Source organism: Kogia breviceps, chromosome 6 (assembly GCF_026419965.1).
Source record: "Kogia breviceps isolate mKogBre1 chromosome 6, mKogBre1 haplotype 1, whole genome shotgun sequence".
In the NCBI taxonomy this organism is placed as follows: Eukaryota; Metazoa; Chordata; class Mammalia; order Artiodactyla; family Physeteridae; genus Kogia; species Kogia breviceps.
This window is the reverse complement of record NC_081315.1, coordinates 145,188,036-145,208,719: the sequence shown is the minus strand read 5'-3', so window position 1 is coordinate 145,208,719 and position 20,684 is coordinate 145,188,036. Positions and strand designations below refer to the sequence as shown.

Sequence of the window (20,684 nt, the reverse complement as noted above, 5' to 3'; positions counted from 1 at the left end):
TGAAGGGGAGACTTTGTTCAACTTTTAAATTTGTTTCTTACTGTTCTGGAGTAATACGAATTCCATGCGCTGTTTTCAGGTTGGTATATTAATTTATAATTATTCTTAAGTTTTCAAACTTGTTCAGGCTTCTGAGGTGGTTGTTTTAATGTTTTAACTAAAAATTATTTTTAATAAGAAGCTGGAGTTACCTCTGTCTGAGGGGATCAGCGTCCGCGAGCATCTCGCAGCTCATGCCCATATCCCACGCTGCCTTCACAGCGGCCCAGCTCTGGACAGTTTTGCTGCTTTCTTTAAAGTCTTGGTTTATGGCTATCTTATCGCCTCTTGAAAATATTCTAAAAGGCATAACATTTGCTCTACGATGGGCTTGTTTTAGTGTTCAGTGCCTACTCACGCCTAAGAATTAGAATTTGATTAAAAATCTCATATTTGACTGGAGGTCCAAAAACAAAGCACGCGTGAAAGGCGCAGCACGCGGAGGTAACGCACTGGTGTCTAAAACAGCCTTGCCGTAAGGGTTCATGGGCGCTTTAAGTTTGTTTGGGACATTTCTGTAACACTCAAAAGTATGAATTATATAAAGTATTTGACATCACCAAACTCTTCCGCCAGGTAGCTACTGTATAAGTCTTCATACAGTAATCTTCTTGGGTCGAAATAGCTACGCAAACAGTACATTCTGGTGCGGTAGTTTATTTTAATGCAGAACTTTGGTGATGCCCACTCTTGCCTCACCGCACAGAGTCTCCCCTCACCTGGACAGCAGCATCACACCGCTTCTCATGACCCTGTCATCTCATGCTTCCGGCCGGCTTTGGTGTTGAGGACTCTCGGAGCGGTGAACCAGTGTGCTCCGAAGGGTCCCCCGCGGCTTGTCCGAGGGAGTCATGGGGCATAGCTCTGTCGTCAGCCCGTGTTGCGCCCTAGATTTCAGCTGGGCATTCTGACTGGCACTTGCCAGTCAGTCACAACTCTGGCTTCCAGCATTACTGGTTTCCAGCCACTGCAGTGACCCAGGCGGTGTGGTCATTGGTTCACTCTCTGTGAAGTTCGGTGCATGACCAGATGTGAGAGGAGTTGGACAAATTGGATGCTGTGGTGTCACTTAACTGTTGTCACGATTCTGACTTTTCAACTGTCCTTGCTATTACAGTGGACTAAAGAGGATGGACATAGGACTCCCACCTCTGCCGTCCCTAACCTGTTTGTCCCATTGAACACCAACCCAAAAGAGGTCCAGGAGATGAGGAACAAGGTGTGCACCGACTGCCACCAGCAATCGGTGGAAGCTGACGTGTGTGTGTGTGGGGGGGCGGCCCTGGGGGGGCCAGGAGGCCGGTGGCTGACGGGGGACGGTGTAGCTCCAGGAGGACCTCCGCTGCCACCACGTGACTGCCGAGGGCCTCCCTGCACACTGCTTTGCTGCTGCGCTACGAAGTGCGGTGGCAGTGCGTGAGCAGCCGCTTTGGCCCCCATTGTCGAACCGACACCTGCTCACGTAGCAGGGCGGAATTGAGGGTGCAGAGCCTGTTCCTGGCAGGAACAGCCTTTGCCCCCGCCTTGCAGGGTTCATTTGAAGAGTTAGAACGTTTGGTATATTGGAACATGAGATCCACCAGTGTTCACGGTGTCACTAAAAGATGGGCACACAGGGGGTGCCTCCCCTCAAGTTAGTGAGTTCAGTGAGGTCTGTGCCTGCGGAAGTCATCTGGAAGGGGCCCTCCGTCTCCTCAGACCCGTGAATTACTAATCGGGCTGGACCAGCACCGTTAAGCGGGCACGGTGGTCACGCAGGACCCACTGGGGTGCAGGGCAGAACAGAAGAGCAGCTTGTGCTGGGGCCCCAAGCGCACAAACGGTGACTTGCGGTCACCGCGAGGTTTCTCTGTACTGTTGATGTGTGTTTCCCTTCTTGCCACCCTCAGATCCGAGAGCAGAACCTACAGGACATCAAGACGGCTGGCCCCCAGTCCCAGGTGCTGTGCGGTGCGGTGGTGGACAGGAGCCTCGTCCAGGTGAGAGCTCGGGGTGCCTCTGACGGTAGTGGGGGGTGGCTCTAATGCCTGCCCGCTCCAGAACTATTCTTGAGTTGGGAGAGAATGACTGTGAGGTAAGTGTCCTAGGCAGCCAGTTTTCTTTGTTCAGAGTCTTCGTGATAAGAAGTAACCCAGCCGCTTTTCCTTGAGTGGTAGACCAAGCATAAGCATGCCCAGGGCTGTGTCCCCCTCCAGCCCAGGTCCGTGTCGTGCATGCCTGGCTGAGGGCCTGGGTTCGCCCGGTGTTAGCGGTGAACTGTGTACACGCTGCAAGAGGGTGGGTGTCGTGGACTTTGGTTCTTGTGTAGATTGCTGTCCACAACAAAGCGCTGCTTGGGGAAAAGTGCGGAGGGTTCCTGTAAATGTGGTCCACATTTACACGCATTTCTGTAGAAGGATTGTACCTCATGGCACATTGAAGATGATTGTGTAAGTACTTGTCTCTGAACATTAAGTTGCCACCGAATGTTTTAAACATGACTCACCGGGGTTGACGATCGTTGCATTTTCCGATGTTGGCCAGCCGTGGTCCTGGTTCTGTGGCCCGTGTTTGCATGTTGCACCGCCATCACCGCTGCATCGCCGTTGACGGCTGTCCCGCTGCATGCTCTCAGCTGGCTCCATCCTGTGCTCTCGTTGATGTTCCACAGCCGGGCCTGGTGGGCTCTGACGACTCAGTTTACTGTTGCAGGACGCGCCCCTCTCTGACTGTACGGAAACAATCGAAGGGCTCGAGCGTACAGAGCAGACCTTTAGTCCCGCTAAGTCTCTCTCTTTTAGAAAGGTACTCACCGCCCTGTCCTCAGCTACCTGTCAGCACACCCTGCTCTTTTACCCACCCCGCCCCTCACCTGTCGCTCTCGCTAGGTATTGTCTTAGGTGCTGCAGGAGCTTTAAACAGATCTCTCAATTATTTGTGAGATCGTACAAAAGGTTCTGTTCTGCTTATCCGGTTCTTTAAATAAAGCATTTTGTTTGAGGTTATTTTTACAATTTTCAGCATTTTCACATTGTGCTGAGAAACAGCTGATCTTGGGGATGTTTCTGAAGTTCTGCACGTGGCTTTGGTTGGTGCACGTTTGGGGCATTTAGGAGTTTGCCTTTCACAAGGTGCCGATTGCAGAAGGCTCTCGGGCGGACTGAGAGTGCGTCAGCCGCCCCGCGAGGCCTCCTGCCTTCGCTTGCGTGGCTGTGACCGGGGGTGCGATGAACGTGGCAGTCAGAGGTTGTATGATTGAGAGGCGCCGTTCCAGAGGAATGGAAGATAAGGACAGTCTTTGCCGGCCCTTGTTGAGGAGATGTATTTTTACCTTAAAAAAAAAATTTTAAAAATCTAGATGATTGTTTTAAATGTTGCAAGGGGGAAGAAATACTTATGAACATTTGAAACCCAGAATTGTAATTCCTCTGTGTACGTGCGTGCCTGACATGTACAGTAGGTGGAAAAGGTATCTGGTGTAACTTGCCCAGGAGGAAGGAAACCCTCTACACACTCAGGCTGCTAGTGTGCAGAGCCAGAGTGGCTGACCACGCGGCTGAGTGTCTTAGTGCTGTGTACCCTGTGTTCAGAGGGAATTTTCAGGGTCTCTTTCGGTTAATACACCTCCAGTGAGATGCAAGTATCATTTTATCAATATTCCCATTGCCAGAGAAGCCAGATGTGCACTAATGATTCTGGAAGCCCTGCTGATAAAATTTTCTTGCACATTTATATATTAATTCAATGGGCCCCATTTTTCGTTGTCCTTAGAATGTACTTCCAGCTACCATTCTTAGAGGAACTTCTCAGAGCGAGGGAGAAAGATGTCTTCTTACCCCTGTTGCTTGTTTTTCATGTTGCTACTTTGGACCCTAAGCTGTTGTGATCTTGTTAGTTCATACTTCTTTCTCTCAGATGCCGTCTCTGTGCTGAGTCCGTGCCCGGGGTGCTTTACTGGGAAAGCCCCAAACCGCCTCCGGCGTCGCGGCTCAAGCCAGTCCACAGTCATCGCTGTGCAGTCTCTGCCATCACCTTGCACTCGGGGGTCTGTGTCTGCTCCTTGGGCGGGCTGGGCCAGAGGGCGCTCTCGTGGCCCCGGTTTCGCTCCACCGAGTGGTGCTCGGGGTTGGGGGTGCGTCACAGTCACCCGCGACCGCTTCGTGCAGCGTTGTCCGTAGGGCCCCCTCATGCCTGGCTGGGAAGTGAAGAGTCTGTGGGCGTGAGATTCCCGGAGATTCCGGCGTCCTCCCCACAGCAGGTGGGAACAGCATATGCCGCTGTGCGTGCTGGGTCCGGTGCGGTCAGCCGAGGGGACGGCTCCCAGCTGGGGAGCTGTCGACATCCCTGGACACAGATTTCTGTTCCCGGGTTTCCTCCATCCTCCTTCTGGCGCTCACGTCTGCACCCTTGCTCTTCTCCCCACTACGCCTGTCTCAGCCAGTGGTGAGAGTGGGCTTTGACCCCACCAACGTCCTTGACTGGGTCTGTGTCCACATCCTTCCGTGTGGACCTCAAGATGCAGATGGCATTACTCCTGGAAGACGGCACTGCTTGCTGGCAAGTTGAGTTCTCCTTGACCAGGGAAGGACTGGGGCTGTTAATGTTCTGAACACGTCCTCTTCCCGGTGAGGCAAGTGTACGGATACTTGCTTCCCGTTTGAGAACTTGAGGAACAGGTGTTTGGGACTTGGGAAGTTGGGGCTTTTCTGGAAGGACTTTGCTTTGCCTCCATCTCTCCCTCATGGTGATAGCTGTTCACACAGGGCAGGGGGTGTCTTCTGACAGAGGAGGGGCAGTGAGTCGCCAGCCACACCCCGACACTCCGGCTCTGGAAGGAATGCTGAGCCCTGCTGCAGGCGCGCTTGACTCCAGTGCTGCACAAGCCAGTGTGCGGCCTTCTGGACCATTACAAGTGACTCGAGTTGTTAGAGACCAGGGTGGGAAGGTCTGTGCTGAAAATTGTCCAGCGCGGGGGAGAGCTCTGTTGTGCGATTTGTGTAGCGCGAGCTTCCCTGTTGCCGCGTGTACCTGCAGCCCCCTGCCGCATGGTAGAAACGTGAGGAGGCCTGCGGCCCAACTTGTGGACTCGCCCGGCGCACTTGGTGTTGACCACCTAGTGTGTGTGTGGCCCAGCACCTGGAGTGTAAATTCAAACCTGAGTAGGTTTTACAGGTGAAAACCTGATGCTCAGAGAGGTCAGGGCCCTAGACCAGGTTTGCACAGCTTCGGAGCTGGAGCTGTCCTCACACACAGGTGGTGTCAGTCGGGGCGGACGTAGTTGCTGGGCGTCGGTCCTGCTTGGAGCCCGTGGTGGTGGCTCCAAGTGACGGCAGCAGCGAGAGTCTCTGCGGGGCCTGCTGGCGGGAGCAGCCACTGCGCATCCTGGTTTCTCGGCCTGGGTTGCTCCACGGCGGGCCTGCGTCCCTCTGCATCTCAGGCGTATCTGTGTCTCCTTCCCTCCAGAATAACAGGGTCCCTGTGTCCCTGGATCTGTTCAGAGCTGGTCTAGAAGGCAGCTCGGCCCTCGGCTGAGGAATTGGGAGGAGGGAGCTCCCTGCCGGTGGGGCAGGAACCGGCCATGCTGCAGCTCGAGGGCCAGGTGTTCCGGACGGGAAGGGCCTTGCTTGACCACAGGGCGTCTCCGTGGCAGTTGACTGAACATTTGATTTAAATGATGTAAACATTGCTCTCAAAGCTCGAATCTCCATCTCATTTTACTGGCGGCGATACCAGGGTGCAAACGCGGTTCCCTCGTTGCCGTAGATCCTAGAATGTTAGTGCTCAGCACGCCTCAGCTCTGCTCAGCCTGGCGGGCCCCTCTTGAGGCCTGTAAAACAGGCCCGTGGACAGGAAGGGGCTTGTCTCAGGCCACAGAGCTAACTCGTGGCAGACGAGCATCCGATCCCTGTCTGGGGAGGCTGGGCTACTTCTGAAGGAAAAGCCAGTCCACCTGGGGTCGGGCCTGCTCAGAAGGAGCCCCCTCCCCGTCTAGGCAGCTGATGGTCCGATCTCGAGGCTCTCTGAGCACAGGCTGCGGATTCCAGCCTTTTCCTTCTCTCCCCTGGGGTCCATGTCGCTGGACAGTGACTGCTCAGCCCAGGTTCCCAGGGGAGCAGTTGGCCGGTGAGCTGAATTTCCTGGGGCTCGGCCTGGCCCTGTCTCTCGTGCACGTCGCTGGTACGCCCTCTCCCTCTGGTGTTCGCCCACCGAGGAGAGTGCTGCCGGGCCAGGCCTGGCATCGAAACCATTGTGGATTCTCCTGTTTTCACTGGCTTTCAGAAGTTCTCATTAAGTAATGGGCACATGCTTGGGTTCTGGTTAACTTTCTCAAAACTGAGCCCCAGAGCGTGTGGGGGCCAAGCTGGCGAGCTGTGGGGCACAGAGCTGTGCTGGGCAGGCGAGGGTGGGCGGGCGTAGCGCCCGAGGGCTGCCCGCTGCTCCCTGCCTGTGCGGCCTGGCTGCGTTGGCCTCCTCCTTGAGGGCCAGGCCACCTGTGTGCTTCGCTTTGCTTAAGCTTTCTTTTTTCTTTTGTATAAATTCTTACAGTTTTCCAAATTCCTCAGACAAGTGCTGGTGTTTTGTGACATTCTGTTATCTCTTAATGTTTTGGAGTAAGTTACAGGATCTAGTTACAAATCAAATGCACAGTCAAAAGAACAGAACTTTTCTGTGCTCTTAGAACATAAGCACATTTCTGAGCACACCTACCTGAGTGTTGTGATCTTGACATTTTCTGATTTGGGAGGAGGGTGATTGACTTTTTTTAAAGTCCCCTTTTCCATCCATCCCTGTCTGTCTGTGAGGAGATGGGCCTCTCCCTGGGGTGCTCTACGCACTTGATCTGCACGTTGGTGCCTTTGCTTCTGAAATCTGAACGATTTTCCTAGGAGTCTCTCCCGTGTTGCATGTGTTTCTCAGTCTTCTGCTGCTGAAGGCTGCTGCTCAGCCGAAGCCTCAGGGCCTCGGGCCGTACCCGGGCTGCCTCTCAGGGACGTGTGTGCGCCCTGCCCCACCCTTGCCGGGAGGAGGGAGAGTCCCGGAGCGGCCGGGCTCTTGTAGACCAGCCGTGCTTTTGTGTCCGCAGGGCGAGCTAGTGACGGCCTCCAAGGCCATCATTGAGAAGGAGTACCAGCCGCATGTCATCGTGAGCACCACGGGCCCCAACCCCTTCAACACGCTCAGCGACCGCGAGCTGGAGGACTACCGCAGAGAGGTGGAGCGCAAGCAGAGGGGCCCTGGAGGTGGGCGCGCGCGCGGGCCGTGGGCGCGCGGGGCGGCACATGGGCCCCGAGGCAGGAGGGCCGCTCTGTGGGCGGCGAGGAAAGAGAAGCCCGGCGTGCCGTGCTGTGCGCGTCCTGCTCTGTTCCCGGAGAGAGGGGAATAGAGAAATCTGTTCCCGAGAGCAAGGCCACGTGTGGCAGAGGCTGGCCCGGGTCTGTGACCTGCGCCCCTGCACGCGGTCTCCTCCCACCTTTGTCTCAGCTGAAGTCGCGGCTTGGAGTTTGCTGACGGGCTCTTTTTCTCCGTAAGCCCCGAGAGCTCCCTGGCTGGGCACAGGCCCAGGGACTCGCGTGTCGGGCTCTCTGGCACCTTTCCAGGCCCTGTGAAGGGTGTGGCCAATGCCGGTGCAGCCTTGTTTCTCTTGGTGGCTCACTGACACGGGAGGTCATATTTTTGTAAAACATGTTGGGACTATTTTACAACAAAGGAAAATAAATGGCTCTGAGAGCCAGAACCTCTTGGAGCAGCTTGTTTCAAACTTCAGGTTTTTAAAAGCACATCCAAACATTTTGAGACGAAGAGAGAAACCCGCCTCCCCCTGCCTCTGACACGAAGGCTCAGTGGGCCTGAGTCACTGTCCCTGAGCGCCCTGGGTTGGTTACCGCGAAGACGCTGGGACACGACGTCCCCTCCGGGAAGCTCATTCTGTCCCCGGGACTGAGTGTGGACCGCGCTTCTTCCTCTTAGGAGCAGCCCTCCGGGAATGGAGATCCCACAGTTACCCTCCAGGTCATTGGGGGACCGTCCTGGGAACTATTCCTGCTTCAAACGCCACCTCTCATTTGCCCCAATTTAACCTTTGTTTTTTAGTCTTGTTTTAGACCAATTACATAATGCATCACGTAGCTGCTATTGGAATTTGAGTTGTGCAGAAAAACTGCTGCTGACTTGTTCTTCAGTGTGTGACACCGTCACTGCCTGTCACTTTGTTGTCTATGCATGACAATTCAGGCCTGCCGCACATAGATTCGGAGCGAGCCTGATCTTCTGGTCACAGCACTGATCCGGATCATCTCCTGAGTGGTGCATGTAGCCCTGCAGAAAGCTCGCTCTGAGCTATGGCCATAGTTACTTGCCTTAGAGTAAGAACTGCTGTGTGGGCCTGATCCCAGTTCCTGTGCACAGATATGTGTGTCTGCCCTTCGGACTCAGAGCCTTCCAGCGAAACCTGGATTTCCTTCCAGGGAAACCTGGATTTGTTTTTTTTTTTTTTTGAGTTAAACCACAAGATACAAATATTTCCTCTCTATGTGAGGCTCCATGAGGAGTGATGTCACAGCGAGTGAGGGGGTGTGGACGGGGACAGCCGTGGTGATGCTGTGTGTGCACAGAGCTGTCAGCAGTGGAAGTGGCAGCCCGGGGCACTGCCAGGAAGCCCCGCCCAGCACTGTGCTGGCTCCGGGCGCGGCGGCGGGGCGGGGGCTGTGTGCCGCCGCTGATCTCAGGCTGTCTGTCAAAGGCAGCGCCTCAGGCACGAGGAAGAGAGCCCCTGGCCTTTGGCTGCTCGTCCTGGCCGAAGGGATTTGTTCACTCAGGCAGGAGGTGTGAAGGCCTCTGTTTAGAGACACCTGGCTTCAGGAAGGGAGCTGCGGGCTCGGGGGACTTGGGGAGGCAAGTTGGTCCAAAGCTATTAATGTGAAAAGTTTCAATGAGAGAAGGAGATTTAAGGAATTAAGATAATACTGGTATAAATTTTTCCCTAAATGAGAGGTAGACTTGGAATTTTCTGGATCCTGAGTCCTAGTTCTTGTAATTTTTTCTCTGGTCCTTAGCATACTTCACTATAGAAAATAAAAATACGTGTTACAACTGCCAAGTTTAAATTATTGGTAGAAAATGCTCTAAAGAACAAATTAAAACCAAGGTCACGCTCCTGTAATGTCCCCTGAGGTGGCAAGTAGGGCAAGGGTGCTTGGGGCCCTGGGCTCTTGTGCAGCAGCGGGAGAGGCAGGATGGTGAGGACATGGGGAGGGGCCCCTCACTAGAGGACAGGAGGGGACAGGCTGGGGGTCCCTGGTCACAGCCCGTCACAGAGGCAGCTCTGGCAGAGTCTCAAACCAAGATCCACAGCCCGGTCAGGAGTGGCTTCCTTTGTCCTCTTTCGGGTAGGAATGGGGAAAAGGTTGAGGCCAGCGGCTGCGATCCCTTCCCTTCTTGGGCTCTTGCGTGCGCCCTGAGCAGCCCCTCCCGCCCTCCCCGAGGCAGCCCAAGGGGCAGGGCGGGAGGGCCCGTCCGCCCGGGAGGGGGCGAGGGGAGGCCCGCCGTGTCCAAAGGCCTTCACTGTGCTCTTTCCGCCCTCTGTGCACCTGCAGAGAATCTGGACGAGACTAGAGAGGACAAAGAAGAGAGCCCTCCAGAGCCCCCTGCTGTCCCCCACACTCCCCCCAGCGCCCCCATCAAGCTGGAGGAAGGTGAGCTCTGGGGTGGAGGTGGGTATGCGGCCGCCCCGTGTGGGAGGGTGCGCGGCCACCTGGGGCGGCACCGCCAGGAGGGGCCGAACTTCGTGGCTTTGTGTCGGAAAAGCAGCTGAGTGCGGCAGTAGTTGAACTGACACTAACAGCCGAGTGTGTTTGAATGGAAACCAGTACAGCACCCGCTCTGAGCTTGCCCGGCCTCCTCCGCTCCCATGTTGGTTCTGTCCCGGGTCACTTGAGGCAACACAGATTCGTGAGCGTGATGTCACAGGTGGGAGGACAGTCGCTGGGGATCAGAACCTGCCTTCGTTCACGATGTCAGTTTTGCCCACTGCTTGCACATGTCCTAAACCTTCCTGTGCTCGGATCACCCCCGGAGACGTCCTGCGTTGTGTCTGGGCCACAGGGCTGCATTCTTCGGCCATGTTTCCCAGTCCCTGGAGAGTGCCCGCCTCCCCGGGCCTCTCAGACCACCCACCGTGTTTCCGTGACGTGTGGCTGCGTGTCTGTCCCTCGGTCTTGTACGATGTGCTTCCCGTGCCTGTCGGGAGCCTGTGGCTCACCTCCTGCCCTTTTCTGTGTCCACAAGAATGGCCTGGCCATTCTCCTTCTGTAACCCGGTGGCTGTGACTGAATGCATAGATTCTCTACCTGTGCTTTTCTCTTCCTGTGGCTGCGTTACAAACAGGAGGTGGATGTGCTAAAGAGTACCTGTTACCATAGTAAGTACCGCCTGCTGCCTGGCCCTCTGCTGTTTAATCGGAATTTCCCTGCGCTTTGCCTCATTCTTCCGCTTCTTTGTTGCTTATTAATTTTTGTTTTTTGTTTATTCAAAATAAAAACAAAGCCCCTTCTTTTACCCACTTCCTCCATTCTGGGCAGTGGCCTTCCTGGAAGGAGCTGGGTCCCCTGAGCTGTGCGGTGGGCAGCCTGTCCTTGAGTCCCCCCAGGGCCGAGGTGGCACTGCTCCGGGCACTGCGGGTCTCAGAAGTTTCAGAGGGACCACGTGGTCCTGTTGAGCCTTCGAGACAAGTCTAAGCTAGACGCAGGCTGGGATTTTGCCACCTGCTGCACGGGGGTCGCATGTGTTTGGATCTTTGCTTAAACTAGATGCTTAAGCTTAATTTGAGGGGGTGGAAGAGTGACATTTAGTGCTGTTTTCCCAATGTGACGTTTGTCCGATGGTCAGAGCTCCCCCGAGCACCCACAGGCCACCTCTGCATGCTTCGCGGAGTGAGTCCTAACTGCTCCCGGCCAGTCCCGTGCAGCCACGCCTCCGCAGCCCAGCCCAGCCTCTGGTCACCTCCGGACGTTTGGCTAGATTTCCAGGCACTGAAGGTTTGCTGTCGCCTAACCTGCCAGTGGCTGGTAACTTGGTGGACTATTTTTAAAAATCTACAAAACTGGTTTCCCCCAGGGTCAGTGTAGAAACCAGTCCTCAGGCTGTTTCTTTAAAGTAAGTTCCATTTGGCTCTTTTCTCTTTCCATGTTCAAATTGTTAAGGGGGCTTGAACTTCTTGCCTGTCCCTTACCTTGGTGTTCGTCTCTTTCTAACTCTCCAGCCTAAAGTGGCCTTTGTTTGGTGTTGATGTTGATGGGGGTCTGGGAATCAACTCACAGTTCTCTACCAGCTGCCACAGCTTTACATAGTTTTCTCCTTGGGGGAGACCACGTGTCGTGGATACAAATTTAGGCTTGATTTGAGGATTACTAACACACGTCCTTTAAAAGGGTTCAAGTGTTTTAACGCAGACGTTGCGATACCGAAAGTGTTTCCACTTGCCTTCATCACCGTCTCTGTGACTGGGGACCGAAGCCCTGGGACTGCGCCTGGCTTTGTCAGCATGTTGTCCATGAGGAGCTAAAAACCACCCTGAGGCTGAGCCCACGTTCTGCACTGTGAGCTGCAGCCAGCCTGGAGGCAGAGTAGATCTTACTGACAGCTCCTTACTCTTGCTGGGTGCAGGGGGCTCGCGATCCTCCTTGGGGGTGCAGGCGGCCGCCCTCTAAGCCCGCCTCTCCCACCCCTCCCCACAGACCTGCCGCAGGAGCCGGCTTCAGGAGACGACAGTGATGCCGCCACCTTCACGCCGACCCTCCCTGACCTGTCCCCTGAGGAGCCTTCAGAAGCGCTCTGCTTCCCGACATTGGAGGAGGAGGAGGAAGAGGGGCTTTGTGAAGCTGGGGGTCCTCCACGTCCCACCAGGTCCCCTTCGGCGGCCATCCCTGAGCCAGTCACAGCCCAGGTGGCTGACGAGGCCACCTCCCCGGCTGCCGAGGAGGGGGCTGCTGTGGACCCTGGCAGCGATGGGTCTCCGGGCAAGTCCCCCTCCAAAAAGAAGAAGAAATTCCGCACTCCCTCCTTCCTGAAGAAGAGCAAGAAGAGGAGTGACTCCTGAAGGTCCCTCCTGCACAAACCGATGCCACCAGACTGTCCCCGATCGTGTCTTGTGCCGTCTTCTCGTGTAATGGAATGCAAAAGGCCCACCCCCGTGTAGCTAGCGCTCCCCTTGCGGCGTGACCAAATCCCCACAGAGACCGGTGCTAACCGTGTGTGCGCGCAGTGGCCCGGCCTGCAGCCTCAGGTGCCGGGGGAGACTTGGTCTCTGCGTCCACCTCCGAGCCCTGCCCTGCAGGGACCAGCACCTCGGCCCATCTCGTGAGCCCCTCGGGGACACACTGTCCCCAGGGGCTTAGCTAAGTCCAGGTTCTGGCTGGACCGGGGGCGGCCCCGCCAGCTCTGGCCTCGACCGCGCCTGCTCCTCTTCTCCTGTGAAGTAATCCGTGCCCCACCTCTGCTAGGCTCCCTTCACCCCAAGGTCTCGGGGGACTGAATCAGACCCGTAGCTTCTTGCTGGCATTATCTGCTCAGTGATCTCACTTGTTCGGATACACAAAGCCTTGGTCCTGTGAGAACACTCGTGTCCCTGCCAGTGGTCCAGGCCACCGTGGCGGACTTTTGAGCGGCGCGTCTGGGCTGAGCCGGCAGTCCCAGCAGCGCACGGGCCTGTGTACACCCAGGTAACCCGTGCATGGTCTCACTGGCCCCCGCGGCCAAAACCAGACTTGGGGCTCCGTTCCTTACTCGCCGGGGGCCCTCGATCCCCATCGTAGGGAAGGTGCATCAGGAGGGGAAGAGTGCTCTCTAGATGTCCTTTCAGAAAGTCCGCAGTTCACCCTGCACGCGGTGAGCGAGTGGCCTGCGCTGTGCTTCGTTCCCTCCCCAGGGCCGGTGGCAGAGCGCAGCAGGGCTCCACGCGCTGTCCGGGGGGGCTGCTCTCAACCTCGGCTCGGCTCAGCCTGGAGGGTACCCTCACTTTGACGGAAGGCAGTTCGGGGTAGGAGTTGGCCCCAGGGGCCCCACCCGACACCCGGTGCAGTTCACCGGCGGAGCCCACCTGCCCTCCAGCGCCACGGTGAATTTCACTGCACTCGCATCCCTGGAAGATAGCGGCCAGCTGCTTAGTGGGAACTGGTGGGTGGCCGGGTGTCTCTTCGACAGAGACCCGTCCCAGGAGTTCCAGTGCCAGCCTGTCCCCCAGACGGGTCCCCGGGACGGGGGAGGGGCCCTCGGGGGACCCAGTGCCCGACGTGGGCTCAGGTCCCACACGCTCGACACCCAGGCAGGACCTGAGGCGGCTGCACGGCGCTGACCTCTGCTTCGAGCTTACTGGCAGGCGAGCCACTTCTCCTGTGTATCAGTCATTCCATTGCTAAAATGGTGGTAGAGGTCTCCACCCTCACCCTGCACCTCGGTTAACCGCGGGCTCTTCCTTTTATCCCTTCCTCTGACCCCACGTATGCAATGACTCTAATTTCATTTTTGTAGTTTAACTCTTTGTATTACAACATGAAGTTTAGTTGCATATACAGACACAGGCTTGGGAGGACAAGTTCTACAGCCTTTCTTCATTGTAACATGTTTTACTCACAAATAAAATTCTTTAAGCAGTTTCCTTGTCTAAACTTGGGAAGCAGTCTTGCATCTTAATTCCTTTTCTTTGTTCCTTAAAATAGGACTTCAGAAATTTATCTTATGTTCTAAAAAAAGATCCCACGCAGTTTGTCACTTTGGACCACGGAGGACTCTCTAGCTCGGAAGTGCCCACAGGGCGCGGAGGGCAGGGTCCAGGTGAGGTGGGGGGAGCCCAGCGGAAGGGCCGCTCCTCCCCAGTCTGCCGGGGTGCAGGGCACCCCCCCAAGTACCACCTGGTAAGTGCGGACCCCGGGGCGGGGACAGTCCTTCGTCTGCCTGTCCAGCCCTCGCTACAGTGCAGAAGGGAGGGAAACGGACCGTGGAGCTGGGACACGCGTCAGCTCAGCTCAAGCTGCTGCTCCCGGCGCCTGGAGGGGTCTCCCTGGGCTGTGGGCGTGTCGGGGCAGACTTGTGCACTGGAGAAAGGCAACTGGTATAAAACAGCTGCTTTATTTGGTCGTTCAGAGGCCTGGCTGATAGATCCGCCGTGTGTCACTGAGCATAAAAGACTAGTGAACAGAAAGCCTGGAAGGTTGTGGACTCTGATCCCAGCAGGCAGGTCCACACAGGAGTGTCACAGGCACAGGTGTGAGTCCTGGGCCGCCCCGGGACGGGGAGGGAGGAGTCAGGCGGGCAGTGGGGAGCCGTCCTGGCCCAGGCCTCCCACTCCCTGCATCAGCTGCCCTGCTCTGGGGTAGGGGTGGCTCAGCTACTCGGTCTTGAGCGTCCCCGCCGGAGGCCTCAGCTTCCGCAGAAGGGAGAAGGGGAGCAGGAAGAGCCCCGCGCACACAGTGTAGCAGACCCGAGCCCCGGCCAGCCAGTACACTGCGGAGACAGCGGGGTGGTGATGGCGACGGCCCCCGCCCCACAAGCCAGCGGGGCCGCGCTGGGGGGTTCAGTGGCTGGGACTGAGGCGGCCAGCAGGGGCCGTATGGCCTCCGGCTCGGGCCAGCAGCCCCCTGGCGTGGCGGGGCCTCCCCAGGCGCCCAGGACGCCCCGAGCGCTGCCACACAGCCCTCACCTGAGGCGGCCACCATGGGCCCCAGAGCCCTGGCCAGGGCGCCCAGGCTCCGCAGCGTGCCCATGACCACGCCCTTCTGCGCGGGAGAGCCTGTGGGGGAAAGGGGAGAGGCCGTCTGGTGCCTGTGGGCCCCCCAGGTGACCTCGGGCAAGGGAAGGGCCTCTCACCGTAGCCGGCGACCACAGAGGACAGGCAGGGCACCACGATGGCAGCGGCTGGTGGGGGACATCAGGGAGGCGCCCGTCAGCCTGGAGGAGGGGCCGGCAGGGGTGCGACCCTCCAGGATGCCCGGCCGCCGGCCCCTGACCGCACCCCCACCAGCCTGGGCGGGGCCACTCACCGAAGGAGTAGAGCAGCAGCCCCAGGCCCAGCAGGGGCGGCGTGTGCCCCCAGCCGACGAGGAGGAAGGCGGGGACCAGCAGCAGCATGGCCTGTGGGCGGCACGGCCGGTCTCAGGACCACCCCGCTGCCTCCGCAGACCTCGGGGCGCCGCCTGCCCCCACGCCCAGGGGAGCCCCCGTACCCGCTTCACAGCTGCGATCTCCCCGCCAGGGCTGATCCGCCGGGCGTAGGCGCCCTGGATGGTGGCCATGGTGAGGCCGATGAAGAAAAACATCTTTCCCTGCTCTAGGCTGGGAAGGGTGAGCCGTCAGCACCCCTTCCCTGCTGCGCCCGTGCTGCTCGCGTGCAGAGCCGGGCAGCCTGCGTGACGGCCTGTGCGTCACCCGTCCTCGGCGCGAGGCACCGCCCGCCCTGGGAACCCGGGCTGGGCCCCGGGGGGCGGGCCAAGGTGGGAGTCAGCCCTGAAGCGGCAGGGCGGCGGGGCCTCGGGCTGGGGAGAGGGCAGCACGTGCCCGGGCGGGGTCCTGGCAGAGGTCCCACGCTCCCACCTGCTGAACTGGAAGCGCTGGTGCACGAGGAAGCTAAGCGTGAACTCCAGGCCCGAGAACAGGAAGAGATAGAGGAAGTAGACCAGGCCCAGCAGGCGCAGGCTGCCCAGCCCTGCGGAGCAGTGGAAAGGGACGTCAGCGGAAAGGGGGCCCCGGTGGCAGCCGGAGGGAGCCACAGCCCCACCCTCACGGGGGGGCCCGCTCCTTACTGACTCCAGTGGGCGGGTCCGGGCCACGTGCCACCGCTGAGAAGCAGAGCAGGGCCAGAGGGCTGAGCAGGTCAACAGCAGCTCGAAAACCCAGCGTGATGGACGGTGCCTGGAGGGGACAGGATTGAGGAGCCCGCGACGAGGCTGGTGGCGTCCCCAGATCTCGCAGCCTGGGGGTGGGCTTGAACCTGCTTGGCCCCTGCCCCCTGCAAGGCCCCGGGAGGCCCGGCCCCCAGTTCACCTGCTGGGCTTTGGAGGTAGGGGGTCTGGGGAATGCAGGGGTCCCAGGAGGTGCTGTGGTCCCAAAAGCGTCTGGACACCAGGAGCGGGCGGCCCGGCCTCCCCGGAAGCGAGCCCCTGTGCCTGTCTGCCTCCCACCTTACCCGCTTCTCCGGGGGCAGCGTCTCCGGCAGGAAGCAGGAGATGAACAGCAAATCGGAGACCGCGAAGAGCAAAGCCAACCAGGGCGCCGTCTCCACGGGCAGGGAGGCACCCAGCATGGGGCCCAGCGTGAAGGCCAAAGAGAAGGCCACCCCAATGACTGCCTGGGGAGAAGACTGCCTGAGCCAGGCAGGGAGACCCGGATCCGGGAGCCCCCCACCCCTACGCCCCCCGGAGAGCACTCACCATGCCCCTGCTGCGGGCAGCAGACAAGCCCAGGTCGGCGACAATGGCGGTGGAGAGGCTGACGTTCCCCTTGCTGATGCCCCCAATCATCCTGGAGGCCAGGAAGGCCGCAAAGCTCTTCGAAGCGGCCCACACGGCATACGAGGTGGCCAGGCCTGCCTGCCTCAGGGCGGGGACCAAGGGCAGGCACGGTCACTTGAGGCCGGGAGGGGCCCACAGCGGGGCCAGCAAACCCGAGCAATGCCCTGGGACCCTGCCCTGTTCTGGAGCATCCAAGGGCCACTTGTGTCCCCAGTGTCCCCGTGGCAGGAGCAGCTCTGGCACAGCCTCGCTTAGCCACAGAAGCCACCGCCCCCCCGACACCACCCCCAGTGGGCAATGAGGGCCAACGAGGGGCCGTGGAGGGCCCACAGCTGCCTCCCCAGAGAGCTGCTGGTGGGCGGGAAGAGGCTCCCGTCTGGGCCCCCGTACCAGGGACAGCAGCATCACCGGGCGCCTCCCCAGGCAGTCAGAGACGGCCCCCGTGAGGGGCGCCGAGAGGAACTGCAAGAAGGAGAAGATGGAGCCAATCAGACCTGGAAGAGACAGAGATCACAGTCACCACACCGCCCAGTCCCCAAGGGTCGGACCATGCTGGGCTCTGCACTCCCAGGCCACGGACCTTGAGCTGAGCTCGCCCCCAAACCACCCACCTGGAGAAGGAACAGGCAGTGTGCCCAGCAGTGAGAACATGAGGACCAGGACGTGGCACTGAGAAGGGAGGGACCAGGAAGGCAGGACCCGAATGGACCCCAGCCCCCGCTCAGGAACCATACCTCCGAACAGGACGCTGTTGTATCTCTTCTCGGCTGGCATCCCTACGACTGCGGCAAACCAGTCCACCCCACGCTGCCACGAGCCATAAAGAGGATCCTAGAGAGCAAGAAAGTGTGACGGGCTGGGGAGTCCCTGAGGAGCTCGGAGTAATGGACAGCCATCGGGGGTGAAGCGGCATCGGGACTGGGGGTGCTCACCTGCGCACGGCCGTGGCTCTCCAGCAGCGCAGGTAGCAGGGGCAGCAGCAGGGTGAAGGCCAGGAGGTCCAGCAGGAGACCGAGGAAGACCACAGCGACCACTCGGGTTTCGGATGCCGGCTGCTGGCGGATGGGCGGGCGCGGGGTGCAGCTCCCGCCGGCTCCCCAGCCCATGATGGGGGCCGCTCCGATCCGGCCTGGCTGAGCGGGTGGCGGGTCTGCAAGACGGCACGTCGCACGAGGGCACGTTTGGGTACCCCAGCCCCACACCCACCTACCTAGCGGGGAAACAAACCCCAGCTCCCGCCGTGACCCCCACCCGCGAAGAGCCAGCGAGGGCCTAAAGGGTCTGCCTGCCCCGCGACCCAACACAGGAGTCCCTCTGTGCACCCTACCCCCGACCCTGGACAGCAAGAAACGTGGGCAGCAGGAAACGCAGGCTGCGGGGGTTACGCAATGAAGCCGCAGCCCCGGAGGCCAACCGTCCCAGGGACCGGGGTGGGGCATCGCGGCCCCGGCACCTCCCCGCCCCCACCGCCACCCCACGGCCCCGGGCGGAGCGGCCGGGGAAACTGAGGCCCGGGCGGGCGGCGGGGACGGCCCCGCGAGCCGGAGAACAAGACACCCGCCCGCCCCTGGTCGCGCGCCCCATCCCGCCCCGGTCCCGCACCTGCGGATTCCGCTCTCCGCACAGACGAACGGATGGCCGCACGGAGACGGGCTGCGCACGCCGACCACGCCACGCCCGCCCGGAAGTGGGCGGTCCCGCGCGCCTTCTTCCGGCCGCTGGGCAGGGCCTCGGCCGGTCCTCCAAGGCCGCGCGACTGGGCCCGATATCGGGTCCGGCGGCGGCTTACCGGCGGGAAGGGATCCAACCGGGGGCGCCAGACAGGCCACAGTCCCATTTGCCCCCGGACTCTGCGCCCGAGTGACGACCCGACCGCTGAGGACCTCGGGGCTTTGGGCGCTCGGTCCGGAGGGCCGTTGGGCGGGGTCCACCCTGACCGGACCCTCCTCGCATCGTCCACTCCCGTTGGAGGCCTCCGTCCAAAATACACCCGCAGATACGCGGCGTCTGTGCGGGGGCGCGGGTTCGCCCACCCTCGGGCCTCGGCCGGACCGGGCCGGCGAGGAGGAGGGGGCGTGTGGCCAGGACTTTACGGTGCCCCGCCTGCCCCGGGGTCAGCGGGGAGGAGCAGGTGCCCCCAGGGCGCGCTCGGTCCTGGGCCCGCGCCGGGGGAGATCCCACGGCAGCTGGAGATTTCCGACTTCAGAACCTGCCAGCACCTCCTGCTTCCCTTCCGTCCCTTGAAATTCAGGCGCCTGTAGCCGAACAAACCGGAAGGACAGTCCACCCGCGTCAGCTCAGCACTCATACACCCCTCCGAAAACGACACTAAACTTCAAACATCCAAGCACTCACACTTTGCCTAACGTATAAGTGTTCCACTTACGACCAAAGAGAACACGTGGTAGCTCTCCCTAAGGAGGACACGCGTTCCTTTATCCAGGCTCGGGGACGCTCGCCTCTTCCACCTGAGCCGTGCTACCCCACTTAGAAGCCTGCACGTGACACAGTGGAGGTAAGAGCTGGTGGGCGCGCGGCAGAGGGGAGGAAGAGCTGGGCAATATGTGGGCAGATGAACTCACATGGAAACGCTCTGGCTTCATAACCACCTTCTTCCACGACCCCTTCTACACACGCCCCTTTGCAAGGAGTAGGAGGCACGGCTGGGACGGGCCATCCACGTGGATACTGACATTTCCAAGGACTGTGCCTGCAGCGGGCTGGAGAGGCCAGGGTGGGCAGAGGTGGGTATGCTCGGGTGACCCAGGACCCAAAGCTGGGGCTTTATCAGCTTGTTGCTGGCACGTTCCACCTTCACAGAACTCAGCAGCAAGGCCCCCGGGATCAGCGGGTTGACGAATTTAAGTAGCAACAGCTGCAGGAGAGTTTATGTGTGGGTGGAGTCTTGAGTCTGCACGATGCTAACAGCAGGCCAGGCCTACACAGCGAGGTGAAGCCAGCCCCGTTTGTGGCCCCGACACCTGCCAGGGCCTTCGAGATCTGTGGAGCCACGCACCTGGCAAACACTTATCTCTGAACAATCCTAGAAAGAAGGTAAAGATGCAAAAATCTCATCCAACCGTGGCCTCTTCATCTGTCCCTTCCGCCTGCCACCAGGGGGCGCTCTGGCCCTGTCCCTCCGCACTTCTGAGCCCCAACACGGCCTAACAGCGCCCCAAATCAAAACTCCCGATTCTCACCACCAGCCTCCCTGTTGGGGGAGCCAGAATCAGTCACCCTCTTCCCACATGTCCAGTCTGGCTAATCCTCCAGTCTCTCCATGGTCACTTCTGTGGCTGTGACCTCAGGGATGGGCTTCATTTTCTAAAATTTATTTCTGGCTGCGTTGGCTCTTCGCTGCTGCGCGCAGGCTTTTCTCTAGTTGCGGCAAGCGGGGGCTACTCCTTGTTGCCTTGTGCGCGCTTCTCATTGCCGTGGCTTCTCTTGTTGGGAGCACGGGCTCTAGGCGCGCAGGCTTCCGTAGTTGTGGCTCGAGGGCTTTAGAGCGCAGGCTCAGTAGTTGTGGCTCATGGGCTCCAGAGCGCAGGCTCAGTAGCTGTGGTGCACGGGCTTAGTTGCTCCGTGGCATGTGGGATCTTCCCAGACCAGGGCTCGAACCCGTGTCCCCTGCATTGGCAGACGGATTCTTAACCACTGTGCCACCAGGGAAGTCCCAAGGATGGGTTTCTTGATGTGATAGGGCCACCCCCGGCAAGGCTGCCAGCCGAGGGTGAGGCCTCCACCACGAGCCTTATCGTCACCTGGGGTGTGAGGACCAGTGCCTTGCCCTCGGAGACTGGGGCAGGCCATGGGGGCTGGGGGACCTGCCCACCTCTGCACCCCTGCAGGCAGGCAGCATTCTGTGCAAGGCTGTAGACCCCCAGGGCTGCGAGGGCGGGCAGGTGGCTCATGTGTCCTTATGAAGCCTCCTGGGTCAATGCAGATGCAGCCCAACCCCTCCTGCCTTTACAGTGGCCTGGCACGCCAAAGCAGTAATCAAGGCTGGGTATGGGTTGGGGCAAAGCCGATCGCGGCTGCTGGGGTGCCGGGATTACGGGGGATTTCTTTCTTTTCTGCTTTCTAAACTATGTGCAAACTTGTTTCACTTACGACTGAAATTTTATGTAACAGTAAGTAACACTCTGAATTCTACACCTGAAGGCAAAT

The 20,684-nt window shown here is 59.4% G+C and overlaps 2 protein-coding genes across 35 annotated transcripts in view; one reads left to right on the top strand and one right to left on the bottom strand.

The window, feature by feature from the left end:
* ADD1 (adducin 1) overlaps window positions 1-13,679 on the top strand; it is a 79,387-nt gene extending 65,708 nt beyond the window's left edge. For 7 of the 27 annotated variants that reach the window (XM_059066008.2, XM_059066007.2, XM_067036791.1 and 4 more), the window contains exons 11-15: window positions 1,157-1,258; window positions 1,929-2,018; window positions 7,103-7,259; window positions 9,612-9,710; window positions 11,751-13,679. In XM_059066008.2, coding sequence (XP_058921991.1) covers window positions 1,157-1,258; window positions 1,929-2,018; window positions 7,103-7,259; window positions 9,612-9,710; window positions 11,751-12,112 — 810 coding nt within the window. In that variant the 3' untranslated portion in view covers window positions 12,113-13,679. Of the gene's footprint in view, window positions 1-1,156; window positions 1,259-1,928; window positions 2,019-2,730; window positions 2,824-7,102; window positions 7,260-9,611; window positions 9,711-10,401; window positions 10,437-11,750 lie in introns of those variants that run through there. The other 20 variants (XM_067036783.1, XM_067036787.1, XM_067036789.1 and 17 more) reach the window with 5 other exon arrangements.
* Window positions 13,680-14,120: 441 nt separating this feature from the next.
* MFSD10 (major facilitator superfamily domain containing 10) lies at window positions 14,121-19,416 on the bottom strand. Of its 8 annotated transcripts, XM_067036808.1 has the most exons (15): window positions 19,100-19,237; window positions 18,904-19,012; window positions 18,120-18,772; window positions 17,450-17,667; window positions 17,252-17,348; window positions 16,908-17,011; window positions 16,437-16,595; window positions 16,193-16,354; window positions 15,810-15,918; window positions 15,601-15,712; window positions 15,234-15,342; window positions 15,051-15,141; window positions 14,878-14,925; window positions 14,711-14,800; window positions 14,121-14,514 (listed from the first exon to the last, which is right to left on the bottom strand). In XM_067036808.1, exons 3-15 carry the CDS (start codon window positions 18,352-18,354, stop codon window positions 14,399-14,401), a joined length of 1,650 nt encoding a protein of 549 aa, XP_066892909.1. In that variant the 5' UTR covers window positions 18,355-18,772; window positions 18,904-19,012; window positions 19,100-19,237; the 3' UTR covers window positions 14,121-14,398. The 8 variants fall into 8 exon arrangements, with proteins under 8 accessions (XP_066892909.1, XP_066892907.1, XP_066892910.1 ...); XM_067036806.1 differs by having other exon boundaries at window positions 14,121-14,800; window positions 19,100-19,164; XM_067036809.1 differs by lacking the exon at window positions 18,904-19,012 and having other exon boundaries at window positions 19,100-19,164.
* Between the last annotated feature and the right edge of the window lie 1,268 nt (window positions 19,417-20,684).

Coding starts and splice junctions, on each gene's coding strand:
- MFSD10 (XM_067036807.1), bottom strand. CDS start 18,354: ATGGGACTGTGGCCTGTCTGGCGCCCCCGGTTGGATCCCTTCCCGCCG. Junction 17,668..18,119: donor GCGGAGAGCGGAATCCGCAG/GTGCGGGACCGG, acceptor GCCGTCTTGCAG/ACCCGCCACCCGCTCAGCCA. Junction 15,343..15,600: donor CAGCGCTTCCAGTTCAGCAG/GTGGGAGCGTGG, acceptor CACCCTTCCCAG/CCTAGAGCAGGGAAAGATGT.